The following is a 26,772-nucleotide window of genomic DNA, read 5'->3' as shown; positions in this document are numbered from 1 at the left end:
GGAGTTTCTCACTTTCCGTCAGTGAAGGAGGAAGGTCGTTGTATGTACTGCAATAAAAAAACTACGGTTTACTGCCTGAAATGTGATACACGCCTTTGTTTTGTGACGGGCAAAAATCCTCGCAACTGTTTTTTGAGCTCTCATGTTAAATAATACAGGCCCTTACAGTTTCTTTGTACTTTTATAAAAAATAAAGACTCTTTTACTATTATATTCTTTTACTTTATACTATGCAACTTCTTTCACGTATTCGATTAAGTACGCTAGGACGGACAAGTCATTTTAACACTTTTTTTACTAAGATTCGATAATGTCCGGTGTGGCGGACATCGCTTTTCTCCATAAGGGTGGGGGGTAGATTTTTTTTTCTTTTTTTGGAGGTTTAGAAAAACCATGAAAACTAGGTTATACAATAAAACTTTAATAAGTTTACTATCACCTTCTCTGTCGAAATAAGGGTTAATTGAGGAGGTAGATCTACCAATTTTGCATTTTACATTCTACCAACTTCTACCAACTTTTGGCACATAATCTACTAATTTTCTAAAATTGGGGTTGGCAACACTGGCCGTCCGCCATATTTCTCTGTCGTCGTGCGCGGTGTGTGCTTCAACAAGCTATTCGAGATCTCACAATTTAGGTAATTATAAAAATTCTGTTTCAAACATATTTTGTTTTCAATGTTATTATCAGTGTTGTTGTTGTTATGAAAATAAAGATTGTGTTACGATTCGTAAGTATCGATGTGTAGTTAGCTGCTATTTGCCACCTTGACTCTCGGAAGTCTTGGATTATGTGTTCAAATCTGGTGTTGCAGCAAGCACGAGGCGCTTGCGTTGATTAAAGTTAATTAGAATAAGTAATATTCGAGAGTTTAATATATTATAAGCTTGCAAGTTACATCGGGATCTATGTTCGAATTGGAGTAGGTATATACTGGTGATAATCTAATAGAGGCTTTCTTTGTATACACATCGTCGTAATTTCCATGAAATAAGACATTTGATGCGGAGTCTACTCAAGAAATTCATTCAATTTGGAAATGGAACTAACGTGGTGGCGAATTGTTATTCGATCACGTTTTTTTATATCTACCTTCGTATTCCTAATAAATGAACTTACAAGTGAAATTAACGGCCATTAATAGTGTATTCGTCATAAATTTTGAGGGAATGACGTTTAATTAGATACATACACACACAACATTTGTTGACAATCATTACTTGTAATGATATTACTGTAACAAGTGTCTTTATCTACAGTGATATTTTTTTTTTAATTAAACAAAATAAAACGAAATCAAATTTATTTTATTTATGGAGTCATATAAATTATTCTAAAAATATAAATAATGCTAATGATCACGTTTTTTTATATCTACCTTCGTATTCCTAATAAATGAACTTACAAGTGAAATTAACGGCCATTAATAGTGTATTCGTCATAAATTTTGAGGGAATGACGTTTAATTAGATACATACACACACAACATTTGTTGACAATCATTACTTGTAATGATATTACTGTAACAAGTGTCTTTATCTACAGTGATATTTTTTTTTTAATTAAACAAAATAAAACGAAATCAAATTTATTTTATTTATGGAGTCATATAAATTATTCTAAAAATATAAATAATGCCCTTTCTTTGCTATTGCTATGAAGCCAAGTGTAATAATATTATTATAATCCCTAACTATAATGTTTTCATGAAACTCTTTTACATTATCTTTGATGGGAAGTTATTTCAAGGCTTTTTTTGCTTTGTTTATGTTTCTTTTTAAACAATATACCTAGTTGTACATCCTTTTTTGAGGTTAATAATTTTTTAGCAAAAGTGACCTATTTTATTCCTTTGGATTGATTTTGTTTATTTTAATATTTATGGGGACATTTGATTTATGAATCCAAATAAAATAAAATGTAGGCCATTTCAAACAACTCTCTGAATTATTGAAATAAATGGTGGTTAGTATTCAATTTAAATAGAATTAGTTATATTAGTTATGGACAGCAACTCCTGTTGACTAAAATAATAATTTCAGCTATAAATATAATCTCAGTGGTATGTTGTGGTGACACATACATACAAACATAAAAAGTTACTGGATATTATTTCATATCAAAGTCAATTAACATATAATATTTTTTCTCTGTGATATTTTATTGATATTTTATTTATTTGGAGAACACACAGGTACAATTACAAACATAATAATATAGCATTATTGTAACCTTCGGTTTTTTAATCTAAATTGTATCCCTCAACGTATCACTGTGTACATATTAAATACATAAATAAAATAGATATGAGTATAGTATCAGAATTTAGTTGCTCCAGATGAACATCAGATGCTAGCGAAAAGTCTCTTTAATTTTTTAATATTTTGGACATTTAGCAAACAATGCATAGATTTTTAGTGAAAGGACTTTGGGTTACAATTGATATTTTTAAATTAACTAAACAAAGCAACAATGTAATAAATGTTTAAGAAGTTTGTGTTTGACAATAACATAGCTCTCTAATTTACTATACATACAGTGGTGGATGTATAATTAGAAACACAATTAATTAGTTATCAAATATATTTAACATATTTTGTGTATCAACTATCAACATAATAGAGATTAAGCATTATTTCATATGTAATAGAAGAACACCCGTTTACCTAGTTTTACAAGAAATTGCTTAATTTTAATCAAACATTAGCTAAAATTTATAAAATTAAACAACATTGGATTTTATATAGATACATATTTGCCAAAAGAATCACTTGCATATCGGAGCAGTGGTTTTCATGGTCAAGCTTTTCTAGGCACTTGATCAGATGTACCATGCTTTCTAAAATAGACTATATTATTTATATAGCTTTAAATACCTTTTTATCAAAGATTTTGCAATTTTCCTGTAACTCCACACAACTCTTATTTCTACTGCAATGTTAATTAATTTTCAAAAACTGTTTATAGAATGTTAAAAAAAAAACTGTAACTATTTGTAGAAGAAAAAAAAAATGTGCGGCATTTTAACTGGTTTTGAGTTTGGAAGACTCGAACCATGCTGTTTCTAATAATTAATTTGTTGTCTAGACTGCCAACACCAGGAAATCAGACTTCACTTGTTGTTCAATTTTTTTAATTTAAGCTAATGTTTGATTAATATTAAGCAATCCATACTAATATTATAAATGCGAAAGTAACTCTGTCTGTCTGTCTGTCTGTTACTCAATCACGCCTAAACTATTGAACCAATTTTCATGAAATTTTGTATGGAGATATTTTGATACCCGAGAAAGGATATATAAGGATATATAGGCTACTTTTTATCCCAGGAAAATGACACAATCCCGGAAATCCCACGGGAACGGGAACTATGCGGGTTTTTCTTTGACTGCGCGGGCGAAGCCGCGGGCGGAAACCTAGTTTCTTATAAAACTAGATAAACGGGTGTTCTATTACCTACATAAATGAAATAATGCTTAAACTATACATAATATTATAAAACTGAAGAGTTTGTTTGTTTGTTTGATTGCACTAATCTCGGGAAATACTGGTCCGATTTTAAAACTCTTTTGATGTTAGATAGCCTATTTATCAAGGAAGGCTATAGGCTATTTATCATCTCGCTGTATAAGGTATTTCTAATTATCCATCCACCACTGTATATTATACCTCCTCGTATATTGCATGTGGCAGTACTAAAATTAAAACTTTAAAGTTTTTAGGTATAGAAGAGTTCCAGTTTATAATTTTAAACCAATGAAACATTTTAAATATTGTTAAAATATTGTTTGTTTCAGTTCCTGCCTTGCACTTGTTCGTTTATTCTACTGTCTTCTATTCATAAATTCTGCTATGGCTGATCGTAATCCCATTATGTTTGGTCCTGAATGGCTACGAAAGTTGGCGCGAGAGCGTAATTTAACAAGACCAAATAATCCAAATAACACAGGGCCGAGACCAATACTGGCCAGTGGTATGTCTGGAAATCAAACAGCTGGATTTGGTCTTGGTGCTTCGTCCTCCGGGACTACCAACACAACAGGACAGCCAGTAACAACACACAGTCAGTTGAGAGAAAATGCGTCAAGTTCAGGCGGGGCTGCGGCCATTCCCGCACCGGCAATACCGGTCAATCAAAACAGACACAATACATCAAACTCATGTGCATCTGGAGTCACACCCCTGCCTGGCACATCAGGAACCCAAAACAAACAAAATGCATCAAGCTCTGGTGCTACTGCAAATTTGGCTGTACCTAGTACATCTGGCACTCAAAACAGAAACACAACTAACAACCAACAACCCAATAAAGTATTACTAGCAAAATTGAGGTATGTAGATGTGAACTTTGTTTAAATATTATGTGTTTAAGCAAATTTTTTCTTTTCTGTGGTCCTATTATTTAAAATTTTATTTTGTCGAGATTTTATTTAGTTGCCAAATGCAACAATAAATATATTAAAGCATCAACATACAATTTTTTTAAAGCCCTTTCTAATAGGGTGTGGTATATTAATCAATTTATTAATAATGTAAGTTTATTGGCAACTAAGTAGTTTCTTTCTTTTGCCAAGCTATAAGAAAATAATAGCTTATCCATATACAGATATTTGTCTCTTTTATGTGTATATTTATGAAAATAGGTATGGCAGGGAGGAGATGTTGGCTCTGTATGACAGTAACGTTGATGCACCAGAACAATTAAAATATTTTGATTTACTTTACCAACCCAGGGGAAAAGTACCATTTGCATTAAATACATTTGAAGAGGAACATAATTTGGTAATTTAATTTTATATGTATTTGAATACTTTAAAATGAATTATCTATGAATTACCTAGTTGAGTATAAATCTATACAGTAAAAAAATACATTTTTTTAATCAAATTACAGCGAGAAGGAATTAGAGGTGGTCCACCTATTAGTGGACCTTTACAAGGAGAACGATTTAGTGCAGGTCGTGGTGCAGGTCGAGGTTTATTGAATAACACCAGTAGGCGCATTCCTTTTGTCCGGCAGTTATCCAATGGCAGGTAAGATCATATACTTCATATATTTTAAATTTGTGCTAACAATATTAGTCATTTAATGAAAATACTAATCACTCTTTCATTAATTGATTTTAATTTTTAATTGTTTGTATTTTATTTTCAGAGGATGGAATAGTCAGAAACCTAGACTCCCAGGATTCAGTGCAGGTTCACCAGATGACGAAACTCCAGCATTACGATCATGGAACTCTAGCAATGGAGCTGGACCGAGCAGAGCTACACCAACTGAACAAGCTGAATGGGCGCAGAACAAATTATTCCGGAATAGGTATGTCCAATACAATGTATATTGCATGTTGTATAGAATATACAAATATATAGTGTGGAAATTTTCGATGGATCCTGGAGGGAAAGTACTTGAAATAATAAAGGTAGCAAATTTTGCTGAAAGGAAACATTCCTTTATTTATAAAAAGAAATAGAATGTTTTCAAAGATTTCCTAAAATTCACTTGCATCAATCGGGAATCTAACTAACTAAAAATTAAAAAATATATTTTTTTTTATTTATTCTTCAAATCGATATAAAAAGGTCTTAAACAAGTATTTTCTATACCATTTTATCTGAAAAATGTTAAATCTTTATTATTGAGTACATAATATGGGCCTTGATCAAAGTCTACGAAAAATTGTCTGTCTGTAAAGTGAACAACCAGTTATAATTTTCTTATGACTCAAAGTAACACGCGAAGATGTTTTATTAAAGCCATGAATTTAAGGAAAGAAACTAGTTTCATTGTTAATAAATAAATAATTACTAAATGCACATACTTTATTTCCTAGACGTTTCTTTTTTATTGAAGTTTTAAAGTAATTAGGATGTTTTTAACATGTTTGCGGTACAAGACCGCAGTATTACAATTCGATTATTATTTTGTACTAGCTTCCGCCCGCGTCTCCGTCCGCGCGGATGTCGGTCTTCGCGTGGATGGTTTATTTCTCCATTTTGAGTAACTCTTACAATGACATCTTATCATATCATAAATATCTATTGGACCCAAATACGGCTAGGCCTATAATAATACGCAACGTGTGTTCGCGGTTCGCAATTTTTTACTACGTATTTTTCCAGGATAAAAAGTATCATATTTTACGCCCAGGATAATAAGGTATAATTATACAAAGTTTCATCGAAATCTAACCGTTAGTTTTCACGTGATGTCTTCACATACAGACAGACAGACAGACAGACAGACAAAATTTTTTTTAATCACATATTTGGGTTTGGTATCGATCCAGTAACACCCCCTGCTATTTATTTTTTCAATATTTTAAATGTACAGAATTGACCCTTCTACAGATTTATTATATGTAATATTTTTCATTTGTTTTACTTCTAATTATTATCAGTAATTTCAGATGAAAATTAATTAATGTATACAAATTGAACAATTTATTAGTTAAAGAGTTTTAACTGCTCAGAAGTCGCACCACATTACATTTACATTAAGGAGAGGTATCTGCACTCCAGTCAAGTTTAGTGATGATGTGCTGACGGATAGTGAATATGTCAAATACTTAGGATTCAATCTGGACCTGGGCCTTCCACATCAAAAAGAAACGAGATGAAATTAACTATAAGTTCTGTAACCTGTATTGGCTCATGGCAAGAAACTCTATTCTACCTGTGGATAATAAGCTCTTGATCTACAACACCATTTTGAAACCTATAGACCTATGGCGTTCCACTGTGGGGAACCGCCAGTAACAGCAACATAATGTGCATTCAGCGTATTTAGAATCACATACTGCATACCATCACAAGCGGCCCCTGGTTTACCAAAAATGTGGAGATTCATGAATATTTGAATGCTCCGACCGTACAAGCAGAAATCGAGAAACTTAAAAAGAGATATGCAGAGCGTCTGTCGTGTCACCCCAATCCCCTGGCCCATGACCTCGTAAACCGTTCCGCTACGGCCAAAAGGCTGAAAAGGAAGGATGTATTCTATAGAAGGCAGACGAGACGCCTACATAATTTTTAGTCACCTCATCTGATAAGTCTTGCGACTGATTGCAGATCACAATAGGGAAAAATAAAAATAACTGCGTTAAAAACAACCGACTTCAAAAACGGAAAAGTAAGAAATAAAAAAGATTTGATATTATTAATTACTACATATTATTTTTATGTGCTATTTACTAAAAAGGTTTGATGTCGGTGCATGGGCTTAATACTAAGTGCTTAGTGTTTGGCACCGACTTCAAACCTATTTAATAAATAGCACATAAAAATAATATGTAGTAATTAATAATATCAAATCTTTTTTATTTCTTACTTTTCCGTTTTTGAAGTCGGTTGTTTTTAACGCAGTTATTTTTATTTAATACTTTTTAGTGTATTTTTCAACACGAATCAAACGAGCCCAAACTCGATAAAGTTGAGTCAATATATTACCGAGTTCCTATGGCCACCTTCCGATTCCATCATCAGATCAGCTCCATGTCATGATAATGTTTCATCGCTATCCAATTTACATTCGTATACAAAATTTCAGCTCAATCGGTTACCGGGAAGTGAATCAAAGTTACTTGCTACATTGAAATTAAGTCATCGAGTACAGACAAAAATGCTCATAAAATAAAAACTACTAGGCCTAGCCGAATAAAATTTTTATGGGACCAATTCGACACCATTCCGCGTCGAACAAAAAAAGAATCACGTAAATCGGTTCAGAAACCTCGGAGTAATCGGTGTACATACATAAAAAAAAAAAAAAAAAAAAAAAAAATATACCGGCCGAATTGATAACCTCCTCCTTTTTTTTGAAGTCGGTTAAAAAATAGTAACATTCTTTATGTTGACATGTTGTTGATGATACAATAAAAAATGTTCAATTCCATGATATTTCTATTTCTAAGAGCAAATATTTTAACAAGAAATTACAAATTAATTATCTTTAACATTGTTTCAGTCGATTTTAAGAATAAAATAACAAAATTCAATTTTTTTTTCATCAGTTCGATTCCCGGATGAAGCAAGTGTATTTTCGAAAATCTTTGAATGCAGTTCTATTTCTTTTTAAAAATAAAGGATTGTTTCCTTTCAGCAAAATTCCCCATCTTCAGTATTTCAAGCAAGGGAAAGTTCCCTCCAGGGCCCATCGAAAGTTGCCACACTGTATATATATATATATATTTTTTTTTTAAACATGTAAATTTTGCTTCAGACGACAAGTTCACAATACTAATTGGCGACAATCGGCCAGAGAAGAAGGCGATGAATGGCGATTGAATGAGGCTGCAGGAAATAGACCAGCAAACCAAGGTTAGATCATAACTCAACAATTGAATGCATATTCATATTTGTTGCTATATATTTGTGTTGCTGTTGTAGCTTGTCTTATTACAATACTGGACAAATGCTTTATATTTAGTTCAAGATTATTTTGATTTATGAAAATATAAATTAAATTAAATTATCAAATTATTTATTTTTCAATTTAATTTTTTAATTAATAAATTTAGAGCGCGACTGGCCAGACAGACCGCCTCAAGAGAGATCACAGTCGTGGAGTACCAATCGGCGTCCATGGTCTGAGAACCAACATAGTGATGATCTACCAGAATGGTGAGGAATAGTCTGTCATAATATTAAGAATTAGCTATAAATTTTACTTGAAGAATGTCACTGTCCAAATCTATGAGAATACATTACTACATTCGTTACTGCTTATATACAGGTGAATGATAATATTTTCTTTGAAACAGGGCTATTGATAATCCTGAAGCAGGGGCTGGATCATTCGATTCATCTGGAGCGTTCCATGGATACAGCAATGATGACTCCAACTTACCAAAAACCATTGAAACACCATATCGTAAGATACATAAATGAACATATTATATTAATAATTCAATAAAAGTATGTGTTGGTCTGTACTTATTTGTTATATGGATATGAAATTTGTTCCTTTATAGAGCTGGCTCGGTCCCATACACATGCTTCATTAGCTCGATCTAAAACTGTAGAGGAAGGTTCAGAGGAATGGTGGGCTTCGGAAAAAGCTAAAAAGCTCTCGCCTAAACGTTTCCCTGCTGGAGATTTTAAATTTGAGAAGGTAGACATATTTTGTCTTGCTATGTCATATTAGTGTTACAGTTCTAACATGTTTATAGAAGGTTGAAAATTTACAGACGTCAAATCATTCTGATCCGAACGAGGCCAGTACCAGTACAAGTGCACGCAACAGGCAAATAGATTTGGAAGATCTTCAACAAATACCTGAAAAATTGGAAAAAGACTCATCACCAGAAGCGAAAAACAAAGCTGCAGAGGATTCTAAGAACCAGTATGCTGAAAGTAAAACATTTGATGCCCTGATGCGTTCCGATATAGATATTGCTGATGCTAATGACGACCGCAGCAATTTCCAATCAGTCATGATAACTCCTAATAATAGTCTCCGTCAGAAACATCAAAATATTGTAACATCTACAGTTGACTCATCCAATCAGCCGAACATCAATCCTGGTCTCCTACAGATGTTCCATGGAATTCCACATGGAAATGAGAAGTATGTTATGGCTATATATAATATGAAACAACTTAAGTGTACTGATCCTAACTAACTTTGTTATTCCTTACAGTGACACTAACCAATCGGCCGAAGATAGAATTGTGGATGATTTATTTGAAATGTCGCTCTTAGATGAACCGAACTTGTCCTTAAGGAATATTGGACCTAATATGACACACCAGCCCTCTGGCAATTTGTGTATGATTCCGCAAATGCAATCCCTCAATTCCAATATACATATGGGGCTCGCCAACCCAGCCTTGCAAAATCATGCTATGATGAATTCTGCCCCTAATATGTCCAATCCATCTGGTCAAGGCAATATTCAGAACATTGGTATGCCCAATTCAGTATTGAACTCTTCATTGGGTCTACCGATTGGTGGAGCCAACAATGGCATGGTGCTACCTATGCAAGGAGTTTTACCACAGGCAATGCCTAACAATCCCATAAATCCTGCTATGAATATACCGATGCCGCAACATCCAAATGTAATGGGCAACTACCAACAGAATCCAGCCATTCCGGTAATGCCAACACAGAATGTTGCAAACTCTTCACTGTTTTTGGGACAGCAAAATAATAATTCGGTATGTAAGCTAACACATGTTTTGACACATTGTGTTTATCTAATAATGTTTATAATTAATATTTTCATGACTTTTACAGCAAATTCCAACACCTAATGATATGAATCTACAAAATCCAGGAGGTCAAAGCAATATGTTCCCAATGCACGGATTACAACATGGTGGCGCTCAGGCTCCTTTCAACTCCATCTATAATAACATAATGCCTCCAACAGCCAATCAAAATAATGGTACCCCACAAAGTATGATTGATCAGTGGTATTATGAGGATCCTGAGGTATAACTTTATTAATATTATTCTATTTACTTATTATTTTATCAGCAAATGCTTATAAGTAGAGATTGAGATCCTTTTTTAGATTTGTACATGTCAATTAAGAAATAATTTGTAAATAACAAGAAAACTATTGAAAATATTTTCAGAATAAGTGATGTTCTTTCATATATTCCAATTTTTAACTTATGAGTGATAAAAATAATATTGATAGAATTCATTTATAGATTTTGATTGCTATTAAATTAAAAATTGCATTTAATGCGAATATACACCTTGGGCGTTACAATCGAATTATGGTTGTTATGTTATGTAATGCGAATTTTATTTATTTATTGTTTTGTTTTTAAAGTTCAAATGCGTCTGAACAGAAAGAAAATTACATATATAGAAGTACATGTATAGGGGAGGAATAGCAGAAGATAACTCAATAAATAACTTATTTATTTATTGTATGATGAAGAAAAGAATGCATCAAAAAAAAAAAAAAAAAACTAAGTCAATATATTTCTCTACCACATCTATTCCAGACATAGATTTATATGGATAAATATATAAGCAAAAGACTAACAATGCAAAGCACTGCTATTTTATAGGAAATTTACATTGTGCCTAGAATATTTATATTTTGTAGATATGAATCTACAATAATTGCGAATTCATTTCTATATTATGAAAGTTTAAGTCAATGCGAATGTATCTGCTGTTTTCTCACTTGAATCACTAATTTTGAATATTTTGGATACATTGATGGATGAGCTTTGTCACAAAAAAGATTCTAAAGAAGGGACTTTGAAAAGAGTTGAGATTAGAAATTTGTATGTGGATCAAGTATCATGCTAATGTACAGTTCAAACAGGCAATGACATGGATGGATAACTAAATAATGTAGTGCAAACTCATGAGCCAAGTTCACTTTCTATTTAATATACATAGATCTTACCTAAGCTAAATCTGATTTGTCTAAAGAAAATATAAGCTAAGCAGAAATTTGTGGAAGAAAATTTTTGTTTATTGTGTTGTGGCATATTTAAAAAAAGTTATATTTCATATTATGGTGAAACTCCTGTATTTGGAGGAAGTGTAAATCATTTGTTCGTTCACGGTTTTGAATGAATGGTTATTTTCTACACAAGCTGCTATTTTGCGATTGGTTCCCATATTGAATGCGAATTCTCTATACAATAAATAACAAATGCTGCGCAATATCCTTTTGAAAATTTGTAAATATTTTCTATATTTAGGTTTGAGATTGTGTAATTAATTCAGTTATTTCTCTTGTAGAAAATAATACAAGGGCCATTTTCATCAAAGGAGATGTTTAGTTGGTACAGGGCAGGATTTTTCAACAACAGTTTAATGGTGCGCAGAGCGTGCGATTCTCATATGCGCCCACTCGGTTCTTATGGACCCATCGTGCCTTTCGCTCAAAGGGTAATTATTGGTTTATTTATACGAACAATCTCGGGTGTGGCGAAAGACGCGGGCGGGTTCGCACCCTTTTATTCTTTAAAAAAATATATTTTTACATCGTTTGAATGATAAAAAAAAATGTCAAATTCATGTTTCACATTGTTTATAACTTTTCAGGATCTTATTTCCTCATATCCACATATACCCGGATTTGATTCGCGCCAGCAGCCTCCTCGTGAAATGATAAACCAGCACGGAGGACTAGGGATTGATGTAAGTATTTCATTCCATTATAAATATTTTTAATACTAACAGAGATTTAGTGGAATTTGATAAAAGGGTTTGTGCTTTGTGAGTTTGTTTGTGCTAAAATAAAAACACTAACTGATTTGTTTGCTAAATAAAGCTTATAAGCTTGGGTTTTAAGAGATTTGCCAAAATACACCTACACAATACACATAGTACTAAATAATGCAAAGTACATTTTACTATATTGTCTCAAGATGCAATAAAATTCAAGTTGCTTAAAAATGCTAATTTTGCTTGCCTTTGCAAAACTAATAATTTTTCAATCACACCATAATATACTAATATAATACCACCACTTGTTAATCATTTTTTTTATAATGAAATACAACTACCATACATAACTTTAGTTATATTGATGGGAATTTAAATACTTAAACACTTTAAAAGAAATCCAAGATAATGCAATGTAAACATAAAATGCAATGTAAACCTTCAGGATAAGGATTTTTAACTTTATTTAAAAAAATGTAGCACTCACATACGAAAACATTTTAGCATTATAGCACTAACATACATACATCTAAATATTTGTGTAAAAGGTAAACAATACTTTTTAGGTTTGTTGAACGAATCTAGATTATTTTGTTTAAATTGTAATACCTACCTATATATTTTTTAAGTTTTACCATAAAATAAATTTTCAAACATAACAGTGTAACTATTTTTGATTTTATACTATTGAACAATCACTACACCAACCTTTATCAATTTTAAATTGCTATAGTGGGGTTTCAGTACAAAATTTTAGTGACGAATATTTATTTAATTGAATTACCGATACTTTTAAAATTTCCAAAATCCAACAAGAATTGTGAACAGAAAACAGGACATTTCATTTTATTTACCTATATTATTCTATGCCTTTCGTAACCGATGATTTGTAAAGTTAGCCACATGAAAAAAACTTGACGTACATTTTGGCTCCAAACTGTTATTGACTTGTTGATATTGATCCGAAACTCAAAACTTGAATTAGCCATCGTTTGTCTGTTCTGCAGCAGCATTATTATACAGCAGCGAAGTTTGTGGTACTGTTGGCTTGCTAACAACATTCCACGATTGAAAATGGCAATCAACACTACTCCCTATTGAGAAATTCAGTTGTAATAATATATCCATTATTATACTGATAATAAATTTGAAAGTTGCCTTCTAGGTTGCATTGACTAACATTAGGCCCACGCTACGACTGGGCTCTGATCGATTAATTACAGTTCAAGTTCATCCGCCATTACCGCACGCCATCATGGTAATCAAAGAGATGTTAATTTTGTGTGATTTTATGCATGACTTATGTTTTAAATGCAATTTACGAGACTGGATTGCATTTAAAATTTTAATTGTGCGCGCTTGTACACACTATGAAATATTGCTTCACTCTTACCCATGTTCTTATTCAAAAGGCATGAATTAACTAGTCTTAGCACAAATTTGCAAAATAAAATATCATTATAATATTCGAATATGATTATTATAAAATTAACGGTCAGTAGACAATGCAGTAAAATTCCATTGTAGTAAAAAAGCAAAGTGCTATATTATGTATCTGAACATGACATTAACATTAAAAAATAAATAAAAATGAAACATTGTTATAATGATATCCTATTTATATCATGTAAGCCAAGATCTAAACACACGATTGGAATTATTGCTTTTTAAATATCTAAAAAGTGCTATTTATTATGCTTCATTTTATATTAAATATTACATTATATCAAAAATTTAACAAAGCCATGTAAAATGTAAAAAAAGTTGAATCTTGGCTTAAAGGTTTAATTTTCTTAATGTGAACAAGCGCAAAAATGATACAACTGCTATTGTTGTGCTCGTTTTCACTAACAATGAAAGAATCCATGCAAAAAAACAGCAACGTCTGATATTAGATCATTTATTAATTGTATGTATTTGTCACTTGTCTTATCGTATGAATCCGTTAGATTACAATCTCGCGAGATAGATTTTGCGTCGAAAATAATTTTCGATCCGTAAGCAGTAGGTATATAGCTTAATCCGTAAGCAGTAATTTTCGATGTAAAACAAATACATTGTGGAATGGGAATTCGTTATGTTGGGTTAGGTTAGGTATAGGTACACAGATTTAAGAGTCTCTCGAATCGGCGCTTCGTCGATTCGCAACCTGGAACTTACCGGCGCGGCGTTTAGAAAGAGTAAATTCTCACAAAAAAGAACTGCGTTGCATTCATATTGTAGTATTTACAAAGAAGAATAATGCGTTAAATTGCAAGTAAATGTTACCGATCACAATCTTTCGATAGTCTGTAATCTCGCGAGTTAGATTATAATCTAACGGTTTTTTAAGAGTGACATAATATATACATTTTAAAATAATTGTTTTTATATTGTATGTGTGTACATACATACAGTTTTACAAGAATATAATTAAGGAGTAAAAATAATCAAAATTTAATAATTTTCCTGACAACATAATTTATAATTGCGCATGTATTCTCTAGTCGTTATCATTTATTTTTTGCGACACTTTCAAATTCTCATACAGCTAAGTAAGATTAGTGCCTAATATACATCTCGCTCTATCCATACCAATATTATAAATGCGAAAGTAACTCTGTCTGTCTGTCTGTCTGTTACTTAATCACGCCTAAACTACTGAACCATTTTCATGAAATTTGGTATGGAGATATTTTGATACCCGAGAAAGGACATAGGTTAGGTTTTATCCCGGAAATCCTACGGGAACGGGTTTTTCTTTGAAAATGCGGGCGAAGCCGCGGGCGGAAAGCTAGTTATTATATATATGTTTTATCCGCCGAAGTGCATAATATAGTGCGGAAGGGCTGATTAAAACAAACATAGAAACTAGTATGCTGCTTTTTTTAGTAGATATTAATTTGAATAACGATAAAACATATTTTATATTAATTATTATTTATCAACATTTTGAAATATTTTCTCAGATTAATAGTAATACATTTATTTGTATAGAGTGAGGTGTATTGCTTTTGCAGTGAATTTTGGGATTTTTTTTTTGCAAACATAAATAAATATTTACATCCAACCACAAAAGGACCAAACCCACGTAGGTTTGTTAGTGAAAATGGGCATTTATCGCATTCCATGTCTCCAATTGATTAATATGTTATATGCCTTTCTAGATGTTTCAAATGTTTAAAAAAAGGCGTGATAGTCATTCATTGTTTTGTATTTTAGGAGACACCAATAAATACTTTTCATTATGCTCGAATCGAAGCAATTCCATTTGGAATACCGCCTCCGCCAATTGTAGAACCTCGTCCAATGGTATTTTTTGTAAAGAATTCGTAAATTGCTAAACGTTGATTATTTTTCTTTCGTGTTTTATGCCTTCCTATATTTTTTTTGTATTCGTACAATGATTTTATTTTACTATGGAACTGTGGAATGCGCATCCTGTCTGATTTCATTTTTTATTTATATCTATTTACTCGAAAAGAGTTGGGATGATATTTTTCTTAAATCAATTCAATATTTAGATTAGTTTTTTATTTCGTATTAAGTATATAATATTATATTATATAGGTCAATATAAAAGTATTTTTTATTATGAGTTTTGTTCATGTAGATTAGATTATTTTGGAATTAGTACATATGTATCTATGCTACCAACGAGCTGTCCCCGTAAAAATTAATTAATATATTACCCCAAAATGTAATATTTTATGTTAGTGTTATGAAGTAATCTTTGGAACTTTTTTTAAAACATAAGTTTGCATATATATGCAAACTAATGATTTTAAAAAAGTTTTTAAATCAAACATAAGTTTGCATATATATGCAAACTAATGATTTAAAAAAAGTTTTTATATAGGTATATACCAATTAATGTATTTTGTTTGTTTGTATTAATTAGAAACATATAATTAATTTTTTTTTTATTATAATCGTCTAAGATTATTGTTTCATTCTTCATAAAATCTTTTGTTTAACTTTCTATTGTAACTGTTGATTTCCTATCTTGAACTGTTTTTGTTTATTTTTGATAAGTTGAAAGCTTTAAGTGTTGTTGATATTACAAAATATTTGATAGTCATTTTGAAGCAATATTTCTGTTGCAGGAGTCTTTGTGGAGTCAGCCATCACCAAATCAGGATCTAATATGGATGCAATCGGCTCACCGCCCCAATCCTAATCCAATGGTTAATAACAACTTGGCCATGTTCTTTTGGGAATCACAGGTGATTATCTTTTTAGTAGCCGTTTTATTGCCGTGATATTCATTCCTGTTTAAAATTCCATTACATCGTTGGCCTATTGTAAAGGTTGCATATAGTTTGTTTGTTAAACAAATCTACTGATGAAAATATGATGGAATGGGATTTTAAACAGTAAACCACCTTTTTAATATCCTTTTTGTGTTGTGCATAACGGAATGCCATAAATACTGTTAATGATGTCACAATCACGCAATTCTTACATTATAATAGAATACACTTTTGAAAGCCTTCAATAGCATAATGTGTTACCAATTTTGGGCGGAAGTTCGGTCAGGAAACTATATAATTTATCCTCTGAGTGAACATGCACAATTTATTAAATATTGATGATGCAATTCCGATGTTCGCAAAATAATTGCCGAACGCACTGAAAATATGAAAATGGTAATCGATAAATATCAACAACAGTTTGTCGTATTACTGAATATAAGTCATCAGGTTGCACATTGAATGGGCATGCATGCATGTTTATATTATTTGAGACCACAAAATACAGCTCAAGTTGGATGAATATATTGTGTGACAGATGTGACATTATTCAAAAAGGATATGCCGTTTGAATGGTCACACTTGCAATATCTTGATTGATTCAATTGTCGTGATTTGCAATGCACATTCCAAGCATTATGAACATTTTGTCGTACTATTATTGTATTTGTGTAAGCCACACTTAATATTGTGCACAAATAGTTTCTATTATCCAAAAAACTGAATGATGAAATAATTTCCGCCGAATATCCGCCTAAAATACGCTTTACATTTCACCTAAGAAAAGGAATCATGAACTACCTTAGATGTCATAACTAACACAATAAAAACTAATAACTTATTACAGCTTTTGTCTTCATGAAAGATTTGTTAATTTTATTAATTGTGTGAAAATTAAGTGGCGATATAAACTCAACAGTTAGAGTTGTTCAGCAATGTGCTACTGTGTTATATTATTTTTTTAGGATTCTTCATGTGCACTCAATGCTTCTTGAGCGAAACTAGTGAATTATAAATTTCATAAATATAAATAACTTAATGAAAAATACAGCACTAATAACTCGGGAACGTCTGAACGGATTTTAATGATTAATATTAGTTTGTCAGTTTATTCTTCACATAGTTTTACTTTGATAGTTATTTCTATATTGAAAATTGACATTCCTTTATGTTTAAAAGAAATAGAACTGCATCAAAAATATATTGAAAACTAGCGGTCCGCCTTGGCTTCGTCCGTGGTATATATTTCGCAATAAAGGTAGCCTATGTTCTTCTCAGGGTCTAAAGATTGTCTGTGCCAAATTTCATCAAAATCGGTTGAGAGGTTTAAGCGGGAAAGCGTAACAGACAGATAGACAGACAGACAGAGTTACTTTCGCATTTATAATATTAGTAGGGATTCGAACTAGATAAGAATAAAAAATGTGAACACTTCCATTTCATTCTTCTAATCCAAACAAGGTTAAAATAGGTCCACTTGTCTTATGTACAACATGTTATCATAAACATATTATTTTGATTCGACAAGGCTTTGTATGAGTGAAAGTCTCGTGTTTTTTAGCGGGGTATGTGGCAGAAGCATTATTCATACATATGTTTAACTGATCTATTTTCTTTAGGGACAAGTAGGTTTAGCCTTCTGTAAAATATCACTATCTAATTCATGATTCCTTGATTGCTTTTGGAGCTTATTTTGAGTTCTCATGTACCTAATGTATAAAGTACTTGGGATTGTGGTGCTTCAATTTAACTGCTTCAAATGAAAAATGTTTGCTTTAATTAATAAAATATACGCTGTAGTCACACCGCTCGGATAATAGATAGATATATTTTATAAATGCATATAAATTAGTTTTTAAATTAATTTGGTGGAGTCAGGACAATAATATTAAGCTTTTTGACAGAAAATATATAAACTAAGATTGCAACTGGATTAAAATTAGGAATCAGATTACAACGATCACTCCGAATTGTCCGCGTTGGCTATGTTTTAATATTCAATTTAATTGTTTAATTATTCTTCTACACTTAAAGTCTTATTATACCATCTATTTATTATTTTAGTAGCTTTTGCCCGCGGCTACACTTGTGTGGTTAAAGGAAATTTACAGTAATAGCGCCATTTATTGGAATTTGACATGCATCAAAATTTACCTTCTCCTATGGATTTGATAGGAATTATATGTTTTACTCTTGGAAGTACCCTCGCAACTATCTACAAACCGTGATCATACCATGAGCTCCGTTGCGAAGTGAAAGTAAGACAAACAAACAAAAACTAAACACACTATCACATTTATAATATTACTAGCTGTGCTTCGCCGTCAAAATCAATTATGTAATTCTATAACTTATGTGTTATTCTGATGTACAACCTATAATATTGATAAGTTCCATCCAAATCAGACCAGTAGTTTTTTCGTGAAACACACATACATCCACATACACATATTATAAGTTAAGATGGTAAGAACTTTTTGTAGTACGCCTTAAAATACTGACTGAGCTTCGAAATTTAATGATTACCACGTGAAACCTGATAATCTCTCTTATTGAGTGCAATTTTTTATCATCAAGTAAACTCCAAAACAACATATCCTTTTTCTACACATGACTATAAATCCATTTAGTTGGTGAACTAATCAAATGTAATAAATAAATTTCATGAGAGTTTAAAGATATCATGCATTATTTTCGGCAAATTAATAGCAGTAGTTGCGTAGTTTGTATGTTGTATGTATGTTGTAATAATCATTTGCATGCCGTATTACATATTGTCACTATGATAAACATAGCCTATAGCTGGAATATATTTTTCAAGCAATAAAATATATAATTAATCTTGAACTACATAAGTTTGAAATAATTCAAATTGTAGAACTATAGCAATAATTGTCAATATTTCTATATGCTACGGCCACACTACCTTACCGTCTACCGGGCTGTTACCGCAATAATTATGGCATTATATTACCGTCTAAATTACTGCATGAACTGATGTGGTTACACTAGAGTTTACCTAGATATGTCGGTAATTATTGGCATTTACAGCAGAAAAAAAATATTAGTTAATAATTAATATATAATATGGTTTCTGTAATAATTCATCAAGGATTTTCAAAGGATTCTTCTTCAAAAGGATTATTTCTTTTTCAAATCATCATTTGTACTTGGAACGCCACGCATCATTGTGTACACTGCGATTTTTATAGTTCTTCTGTCGGGTATCTCAAATTGACAGTTCGGATTGGAATAATTCCAAAAATTCTAGCGGCATCGAGCGCTTTTTCATATGACCACTCCATGTCGGTCGATACGTGCGTCGCCGGTGAGCTCATATTGCACACTGAACAAACGGTAGTGTGGCCGCAAACGCAATAATTACCGCGGTAATCTTCTTTGATGTGCGAATGAATACCGCCACCGGAGCTATTGCCTACCGCCATTTGTCATATTGATTGGCATTGTACAATTATGGCCATAAGTCGTGGTTACACCTAGGTGTTGTTAAAGTTGTGGTAATAATTATTGGCATATCACGGTAGTGTGGCCGTAGCAATAGAGAGTGTTATATTAAAAATAAAAGTTAAATAAAAATCAAATCTTATATTGATTAATTGATCTATTTTTTTAATATATTATATATTATGTTGATTATAAAGCAACCATAAATGTTAATATTTTCACAAGATGTGTTCACCGGCCTTATACTTAGGTAAAAAAAGCGAATTTATGTATGATTTTTTTATCATATTATTTTATTTATATAAGGTTTTTTTTTGTATATGCAGAATTATTTATTTATTTACGTTTTTTCAGTTTTATTGAATGAAACGCTGTTATTTAGTTTATTATTCATATGTACACACAAATAAACATTACAAGGTGTGAAATCCAATGAATGCAATATATTTTTATCAATTTTTATATTTTTATGGTCACTTCTCTTATGATAACCAAACTAATATAGTCTCTATATATCGGTTTTAACATAGAGAATATGCCTCGGTAGACTTGCCACAAGTTTACTATTCATAGCTATCTGGTGAGCGAAGTTCAATTGTAGTGTCAAGATTGCATCAGGTAGGCAAAAGCCTATCAAAGCATATCCTTAATGATAAAAACTATATGGTGACACTAAATTTGTTGAGTGTTATAAAAGAGAAATTGATGAAAAAATGTTTTTCTTTGTAATTAAAAGAAGCGAGAACTTCGTAAGTTATCATTGACGTGTCTAAACAAAAAACACTTTAAAAATGCGTGTGCCAAGGGTTGATAACGCATGTTGAAATTGTGTCTGCCCGAAAAGCGACCACATTCAAAGTTTTCAGCAACATTGCTGATCAACTGTTACTCAATGTTTACCTGGAATAAAAAATGTTGAATTTCATCATTTTAAGTATGAAATCAACTTAAATATATTCGAGTGAACTTTTTTCGAAATCTACGAATATCCTGATGCAGTACATATAGAAAGGAGAAGCGAAACCAGAATAACAAATCTTTCAATGGATCAAGATTCTCAAATCATCTGCTTTCAGATATTACGGGCAATTTTTTATAGTACTGAGTTCATGATTCCTTTTTGAACATCTGTACAAATAAATAGTCACCTTAAACAATTTTTCAGTTAGGTAACCAGTAAAAGAGTAGAAACAAAGCGCGTTGGAGATCGAAAATAGAAGAACTCGAATACCTATTTCATGGATAAAAAGAAGAATAAAATATCAAGTCCAAGTTGTTACTAAACATTAAAAGCTACTTTCAAATACGTATTAGTTCAAAAATTTTTTGACATAAAAATAAAATTGTTTGATTAATGAAAAGCAACCTTATAATTTATAGGTTTAGGTTTGACTTGATCTATAAATTGAACTGTTAACCATTCAAATGTATACCCAATACTTTTATTTTTGTTAATTAGTATAAGTCTATTTAAGACGTATTAGTTTAAAATTTTCTTGAAATACAAATAAACTTGTGTGATTTGGGAAAGGCACCCAACAATTTGTAGGCTTAGGTTTGTTTTGGTCTTTACTCTCTCCTTTTATTTATTTTTGTTAATTAGTATTAAATCCTATTTAAGACGTATTAGTTTAAAAATTTCTTGACATACAAAAGTTGTGTGATTTGGGAAAGGCACCCTAATAATTTGTAGGTTTAAGTTTGTTTTGGTCTTTACTTTCTACTTTTATTTACTTTTGTTAATTATTATTAAAACCTATTTAAGACGTATTAGTTTAAACATTTCTTGACACACAAAAGTTGTGGGATTTGGGAAAGTCACCCTAATAATTTGTAGGTTTAAGTTCGTTTTGGACTTTACTTTCTACTTTTATTTACTTTTGTTAATTATTATTAAATCCTATTTAAGACGTATTAGTTTAAAAATTTCTTGACACAAAAGTTGTGTGATTTGGGAAAGTCAACCTAATAATTTGTAGGTTTAAGTTTGTTTTGGTCTTTACTTTCTACTTTTATTTACTTTTGTTAATTATTATTAAATCCTATTTAAGACGTATTAGTTTAAAAATTTCTTGACACACAAAAGTTGTGTGATTTGGGAAAGTCACCCTAATAATTTGTAGGTTTAAGTTTGTTTTGGACTTTACTTTCTACTTTTATTTACTTTTGTTAATTATTATTAAATCCTATTTAAGACGTATTAGTTTAAAAATTTCTTGACACACAAAAGTTGTGTGATTTGGGAAAGTCAACCTAATAATTTGTAGGTTTAAGTTGGTTTTGGACTTTACTTTCTACTTTTATTTATTTTTGTTAATTAGTATTTAGTCTATTTAAGACCCAAAGTACAAAACGTTTTTTATTTCAATTATATATACGTTTTGGTACTTACGAACTGATTTATGATTTTTAATTAAACCAAAAATCCTAAATATAGTTTCCGATGAGTTCGGAATCCTTTTTTTGTTGTTGTTTTGAGTTTCGTACATAGTATGAAATTTCAAATAAGTTTGATTATAGTAATTATAGTTTGTTAGTAGGATTGGAAAGATCTGTTAGAACTAATTGGACGTGATTGATTAGTTAATTGTTGAAACTGTTACCGACTATCGTTATAGTCATAGAATAGATTTTACAGCAATATGCTCACGAGGTGATTGCCACTCTAACAGGACTAGTTATTAAATTAAAATATTCAATAAGTAACATAAATTTTACTCATTTCATACTTTGTGTGTTGCATTTGTCTCTGGTATATTATGTAAGATGGTAATCAACTCGATGACATACAGTAGTATTATATTTCCATATAGCATTTATTGTTAAGGATATTTACGAATTTACTTTACTATTACTTTTTTTTTCATTATTGTTTCTCTTTTGTTTTTCTTTTCATTAAGAAAATTGTATTTATAGTAAGTAATATAAACGCCTATTTTCTTTATGAATGTTCCATGGCCTAAAATTAATTAAATTAAACACTTTTGGCTGTTAATGATTATTCGAAGACTGATTTTTTTAAGGATATTCATTGTGAATTACTAGAGGTAACGTAATTAAAAAAATACATGATACAATATTCATCTATTACGTTACCAACGTTGAAACGTTGACTACTTTTTGGACTTTTGGTAGTCCACTTTCATTGTACGTAAATCTCGTTGATTTATGTACAATAAAAGTTAACTACTTTTTATTTTTAATTTAAACTCTTACAGTTTGTTGTTTATTAATTTGTATTTTTTCTTTAAATAAAGTATAATTTAGCATTAGTTATTTTATTGTCCATATTCAATACTTCTATACTAAATTTCAGTAAGAGACCTTGAATTGCTAAAAATAAGAAAATATTTAAGAATTAGTTAGGGGAAAAAACGATAACGATACTCCAGATTAAAATCTGGAAAATTGTTATTCATTCACTACTTTTATCCAATTTGTGATCTAAAAAGTGAGGTAATGAAATACTGTACAAAAACAAAATAAAATAAAAGAATACCAACGAAACACGCAAATGTAAATATTACTTTAAAATAATAACTTACATACTAAAATAATAAGTAAAACATTCATTAAAATACATGATACTATATGGGATATTTAAGTTCTGGTTTAGAATTTGATTCATGTTCCCGAGCCTTGTGATATCAATAATTATTTCTTCAATGTTTTTCGAGATTTTAACAATTATTACTTACAGAACACGCTTGAAATACAATAATTACCAGATGTACATCTTACGAATTAAAAAGACAAAGCCTGTGACTATTATTATAATTAAGAACAGCAAACAGATAGAATATTTACTTCATTGAAACTTTATAAAAAAACTAATCGAACGAAATCGAACTCTCAAAATCTCTTAAAACACTCGTTTGATAAATCGAAATTTTTTATTGAATAAAAACAAAGATTAATGTCCTTGGAATGTTTATAAACAATCCTGATTCTGTTGAGTGAAATACAAGTCTTTAGGTGATAGGAACGTCTAGACTCTAGAGTGTGTCTACGTAGGAAGTCGTATATATTTTCAACTTTTTGGTAGGTATACTTTGTATACAGGGTTACTTGTAAAACACCAGCAACCTCGCAGGACAAGATAGCTAACATCATAAGTAACAACATTTGTTCTACGACTTTTGGTAATTTGTTAGATTTTATTTTCATACAAAAATAAATATTCATTTAATTTTCCGTTTGAATATTATAAACTCTATGCGCATTCCAAAATTTACGTAAACAAGAAGCGAACGGGAGGGGAAAGGGGGCGTCGCGTCGTCCTTTCGATAATGAATAGAACATAGACTTACAAATGTTAGGAGAGTACAATAAAAGCTTAAACAATCATTTAAAAATAATTTATTGCGTTATGCCAAAAGTCGTAGAACAAATGTTGTTACTTATGATGTTAGCTATCTTGTCCTGCGGGGTTGCCGGTGTTTTACAAATAACCCTGTATATTAGTCATGTAAGCGCAGCAAGTGATCATAATAATACAAAGTTTATCATTTGATTGTGTTATAGCATAACTAAATATATATTATAGTTAAAAATACATATTTCGTTTCCAAATTTTACAAAATATGGGGTAAACCCTCCTAGTAAATTTAAGAGAAAACCTGTGTGTGTCATAGTTAAGTGTGGAGTGTACGAGTGTGTGTGTGTGATATGAACGATAGACATAATGTTGAATAGGTACAAAGTCAATTAATTATTATTTTCATACAAACCTATTATTTCCAAAATACCATCACCTCATGATTTCCTTCCACGATAAGACACAATTGCCCAAAAAATGTTCCATTTAGTAGATATATACCGTTTTGTAATTTTAGATGATTTTAGATCTCTTATTTATTCGTTATCACCACATGAGATTGTAATTATACGTAAAAAAGATAAAGGCATTAAAAATTGTGTGAAAGTAATTACTCAAATGCAATAAGTGAAATTCTGACCTTTCTACACAACCTACACTTTGAACATATTGGAGCATAAAACCAGGGAACTGATGATAAATGAAAAATAATGTATCACACACACACATCTTCAAAATAACAATTTAACCATACCTCACAAGTATCATCCCCAGTTTAATGTCACTAAACAATTAGTGACTATTTCATAAAAATATTATTCTGTTTTCCTTTTTTTCTATTGCCTGAAACATAATCCTTCTACGAAATCTTTGCAGTAAAAGAAATCGAAAGTCATTCTCATTTTACTGAGAGGTAAACAAAACCAACCCTAGGCTTTTTGGAAAAGGGATGTGATTTGTATGAAAAGAGAAAAATACTTGGGTAACCTTGCCCAGCTACTTAAGTTGGGAACCTTTCACGATACTGCTTTGATTTATAAAGTAAACGACGTCTTTACCAACATTTTGGCCTTTGCCTGGCTAGAGGCAATTTACGTCAAAAAACACGTTGACGTGGGAAATGTGGCCAAAAAGTGTAGATAACTTTGCCCGCCCTCAAAATCAGATAAACATGAATTATATGTTGGAAAATAATGAAATGTGCTACAACAATATATGTTAACATAAGCAAAACATATGCCAGAAAAAACTAACGAAAAATGTATTAAACTGATAATATTTCGAATAAATTGAAATTTACTGATTTAATTAAATATGTATTCATTGCTTGGTATAACAAGAACATCATGGATAAAATCGTAAATGGTGCGTAAAGCACGCATATGGATCTTTACAATTTGACAACGATCAGCATTAAAGATATTAATTAAAGTACTCAAAAATAAACAAATGACAGCGTCAATAGTGACTGTATTGTCGCCGTCTCGACCGCTAATCAGAACAGAACGCTATCGCGAGTGTCGCGGGCTGCGGTGTCGTCAACGGTCAGTCGAAGCGATCATACCTAAGCTACGCCGCGCCTGTGAGAGTATTTGTGTTACGATATCGCGTATTTACAAGAAGTACGTAAGTTAAAATATTAAATTTCGTCCGTGACTTGGCCCGTGTACCTACTACCTACTGAAAAGAAATTCCCATGGGAATGAGATTTTTCTCGGCGATATTAACGATTATAGGTATCAGAGCCTCCTATCTCCAGATACAAGAATCATATCGTAAAATCACTCCGTTACGACCCGATTGAAAGACAACAAACAAACGGACTTTAGCATTAATAATGTTGTTACTTGTCTAGTAAATATGTACATCCGCTCTTTTTACCGATATGTAATTGGCAGTTTGTGTACCGAGTGTCGACGGTTATACCCACTAGGTGAACGCGATTTAATTTTCAGTATTGATGTCTATTGATATTTATTCTAGTATAATTAAAGTTATTACGAACAATTGGAGATGTATCAGTGTTACACTGCAGTTGACGTTTTGTTGTTATATTGTTTGAATATTGTTAGTGAATGCATGTTAAGTACCTATTAATTTTTAGATAAAAATTGTTATGTAGGTATATGTAGGCTTTATGTGTGTTTAATGTTTATATACCACATAAATACGTGGTGGCAACCAGGCTTCAACCAACCAGGATTCTATAGTTTTTAAGTTGCTATGTGGTTAAAATTCTTTTCTTACTTCGTTAAACTTAGATTAATCGTAGATACATCAAATGATCAATTATTAAAGCAAAATAGGTACTTTCCCAATTAGGGAACCCGGCTTCTTTCATTATTATTAAAATAATAATATTGATAGAATATAACGAAGAAATATATAGATTACTATAGACATACAAGCTAATTATAATCGAGTGGTTGACAGGATACTTGACTTCTAAGATAAGTGCCGAAATGTCGATAATTTTAAAGAGTTGAGCAGTTGTAAGTTTTTAATTTTAACTACAAGATATTCTGCAATTATACATTAAACATACCTATAATTGAGTTTTAAATTAACCTGCCCGGTGTCTGTTATGGTTTTGTAAGGATGTACCTA

At 31.1% G+C, this 26,772-nt stretch overlaps 1 protein-coding gene across 8 annotated transcripts in view; it reads left to right on the top strand.

Moving 5' to 3' along the window:
- Positions 1–573: 573 nt before the first annotated feature.
- The window catches only part of LOC123705573 (GRB10-interacting GYF protein 2), a 40,407-nt gene continuing 14,208 nt past the window's right edge, over positions 574–26,772 (top strand). For 3 of the 8 annotated variants that reach the window (XM_045654419.1, XM_045654422.1, XM_045654417.1), the window contains exons 1-16: positions 574–640; positions 3,801–4,334; positions 4,647–4,785; positions 4,897–5,036; positions 5,158–5,322; positions 8,224–8,321; positions 8,522–8,624; positions 8,765–8,874; positions 8,975–9,114; positions 9,173–9,570; positions 9,644–10,163; positions 10,243–10,440; positions 11,722–11,871; positions 12,028–12,123; positions 13,316–13,408; positions 16,236–16,355. In XM_045654419.1, coding sequence (XP_045510375.1) covers positions 3,856–4,334; positions 4,647–4,785; positions 4,897–5,036; positions 5,158–5,322; positions 8,224–8,321; positions 8,522–8,624; positions 8,765–8,874; positions 8,975–9,114; positions 9,173–9,570; positions 9,644–10,163; positions 10,243–10,440; positions 11,722–11,871; positions 12,028–12,123; positions 13,316–13,408; positions 16,236–16,355 — 2,949 coding nt within the window. In that variant the 5' untranslated portion in view covers positions 574–640; positions 3,801–3,855. The remainder of the gene's footprint in view (positions 641–3,800; positions 4,335–4,646; positions 4,786–4,896; positions 5,037–5,157; positions 5,323–8,223; positions 8,322–8,521; positions 8,625–8,764; positions 8,875–8,974; positions 9,115–9,172; positions 9,571–9,643; positions 10,164–10,242; positions 10,441–11,721; positions 11,872–12,027; positions 12,124–13,315; positions 13,409–16,235; positions 16,356–26,772) is intronic. The other 5 variants (XM_045654423.1, XM_045654420.1, XM_045654421.1 and 2 more) reach the window with 5 other exon arrangements.

The sequence above is a fragment of the Colias croceus genome, chromosome Z, assembly GCF_905220415.1.
Source record: "Colias croceus chromosome Z, ilColCroc2.1".
NCBI classification, from domain to species: domain Eukaryota; kingdom Metazoa; phylum Arthropoda; class Insecta; order Lepidoptera; family Pieridae; genus Colias; species Colias croceus.
The sequence above is the reverse complement of the archived record's forward strand: the minus strand, read 5'-3'. Positions and strand labels throughout refer to the sequence as shown.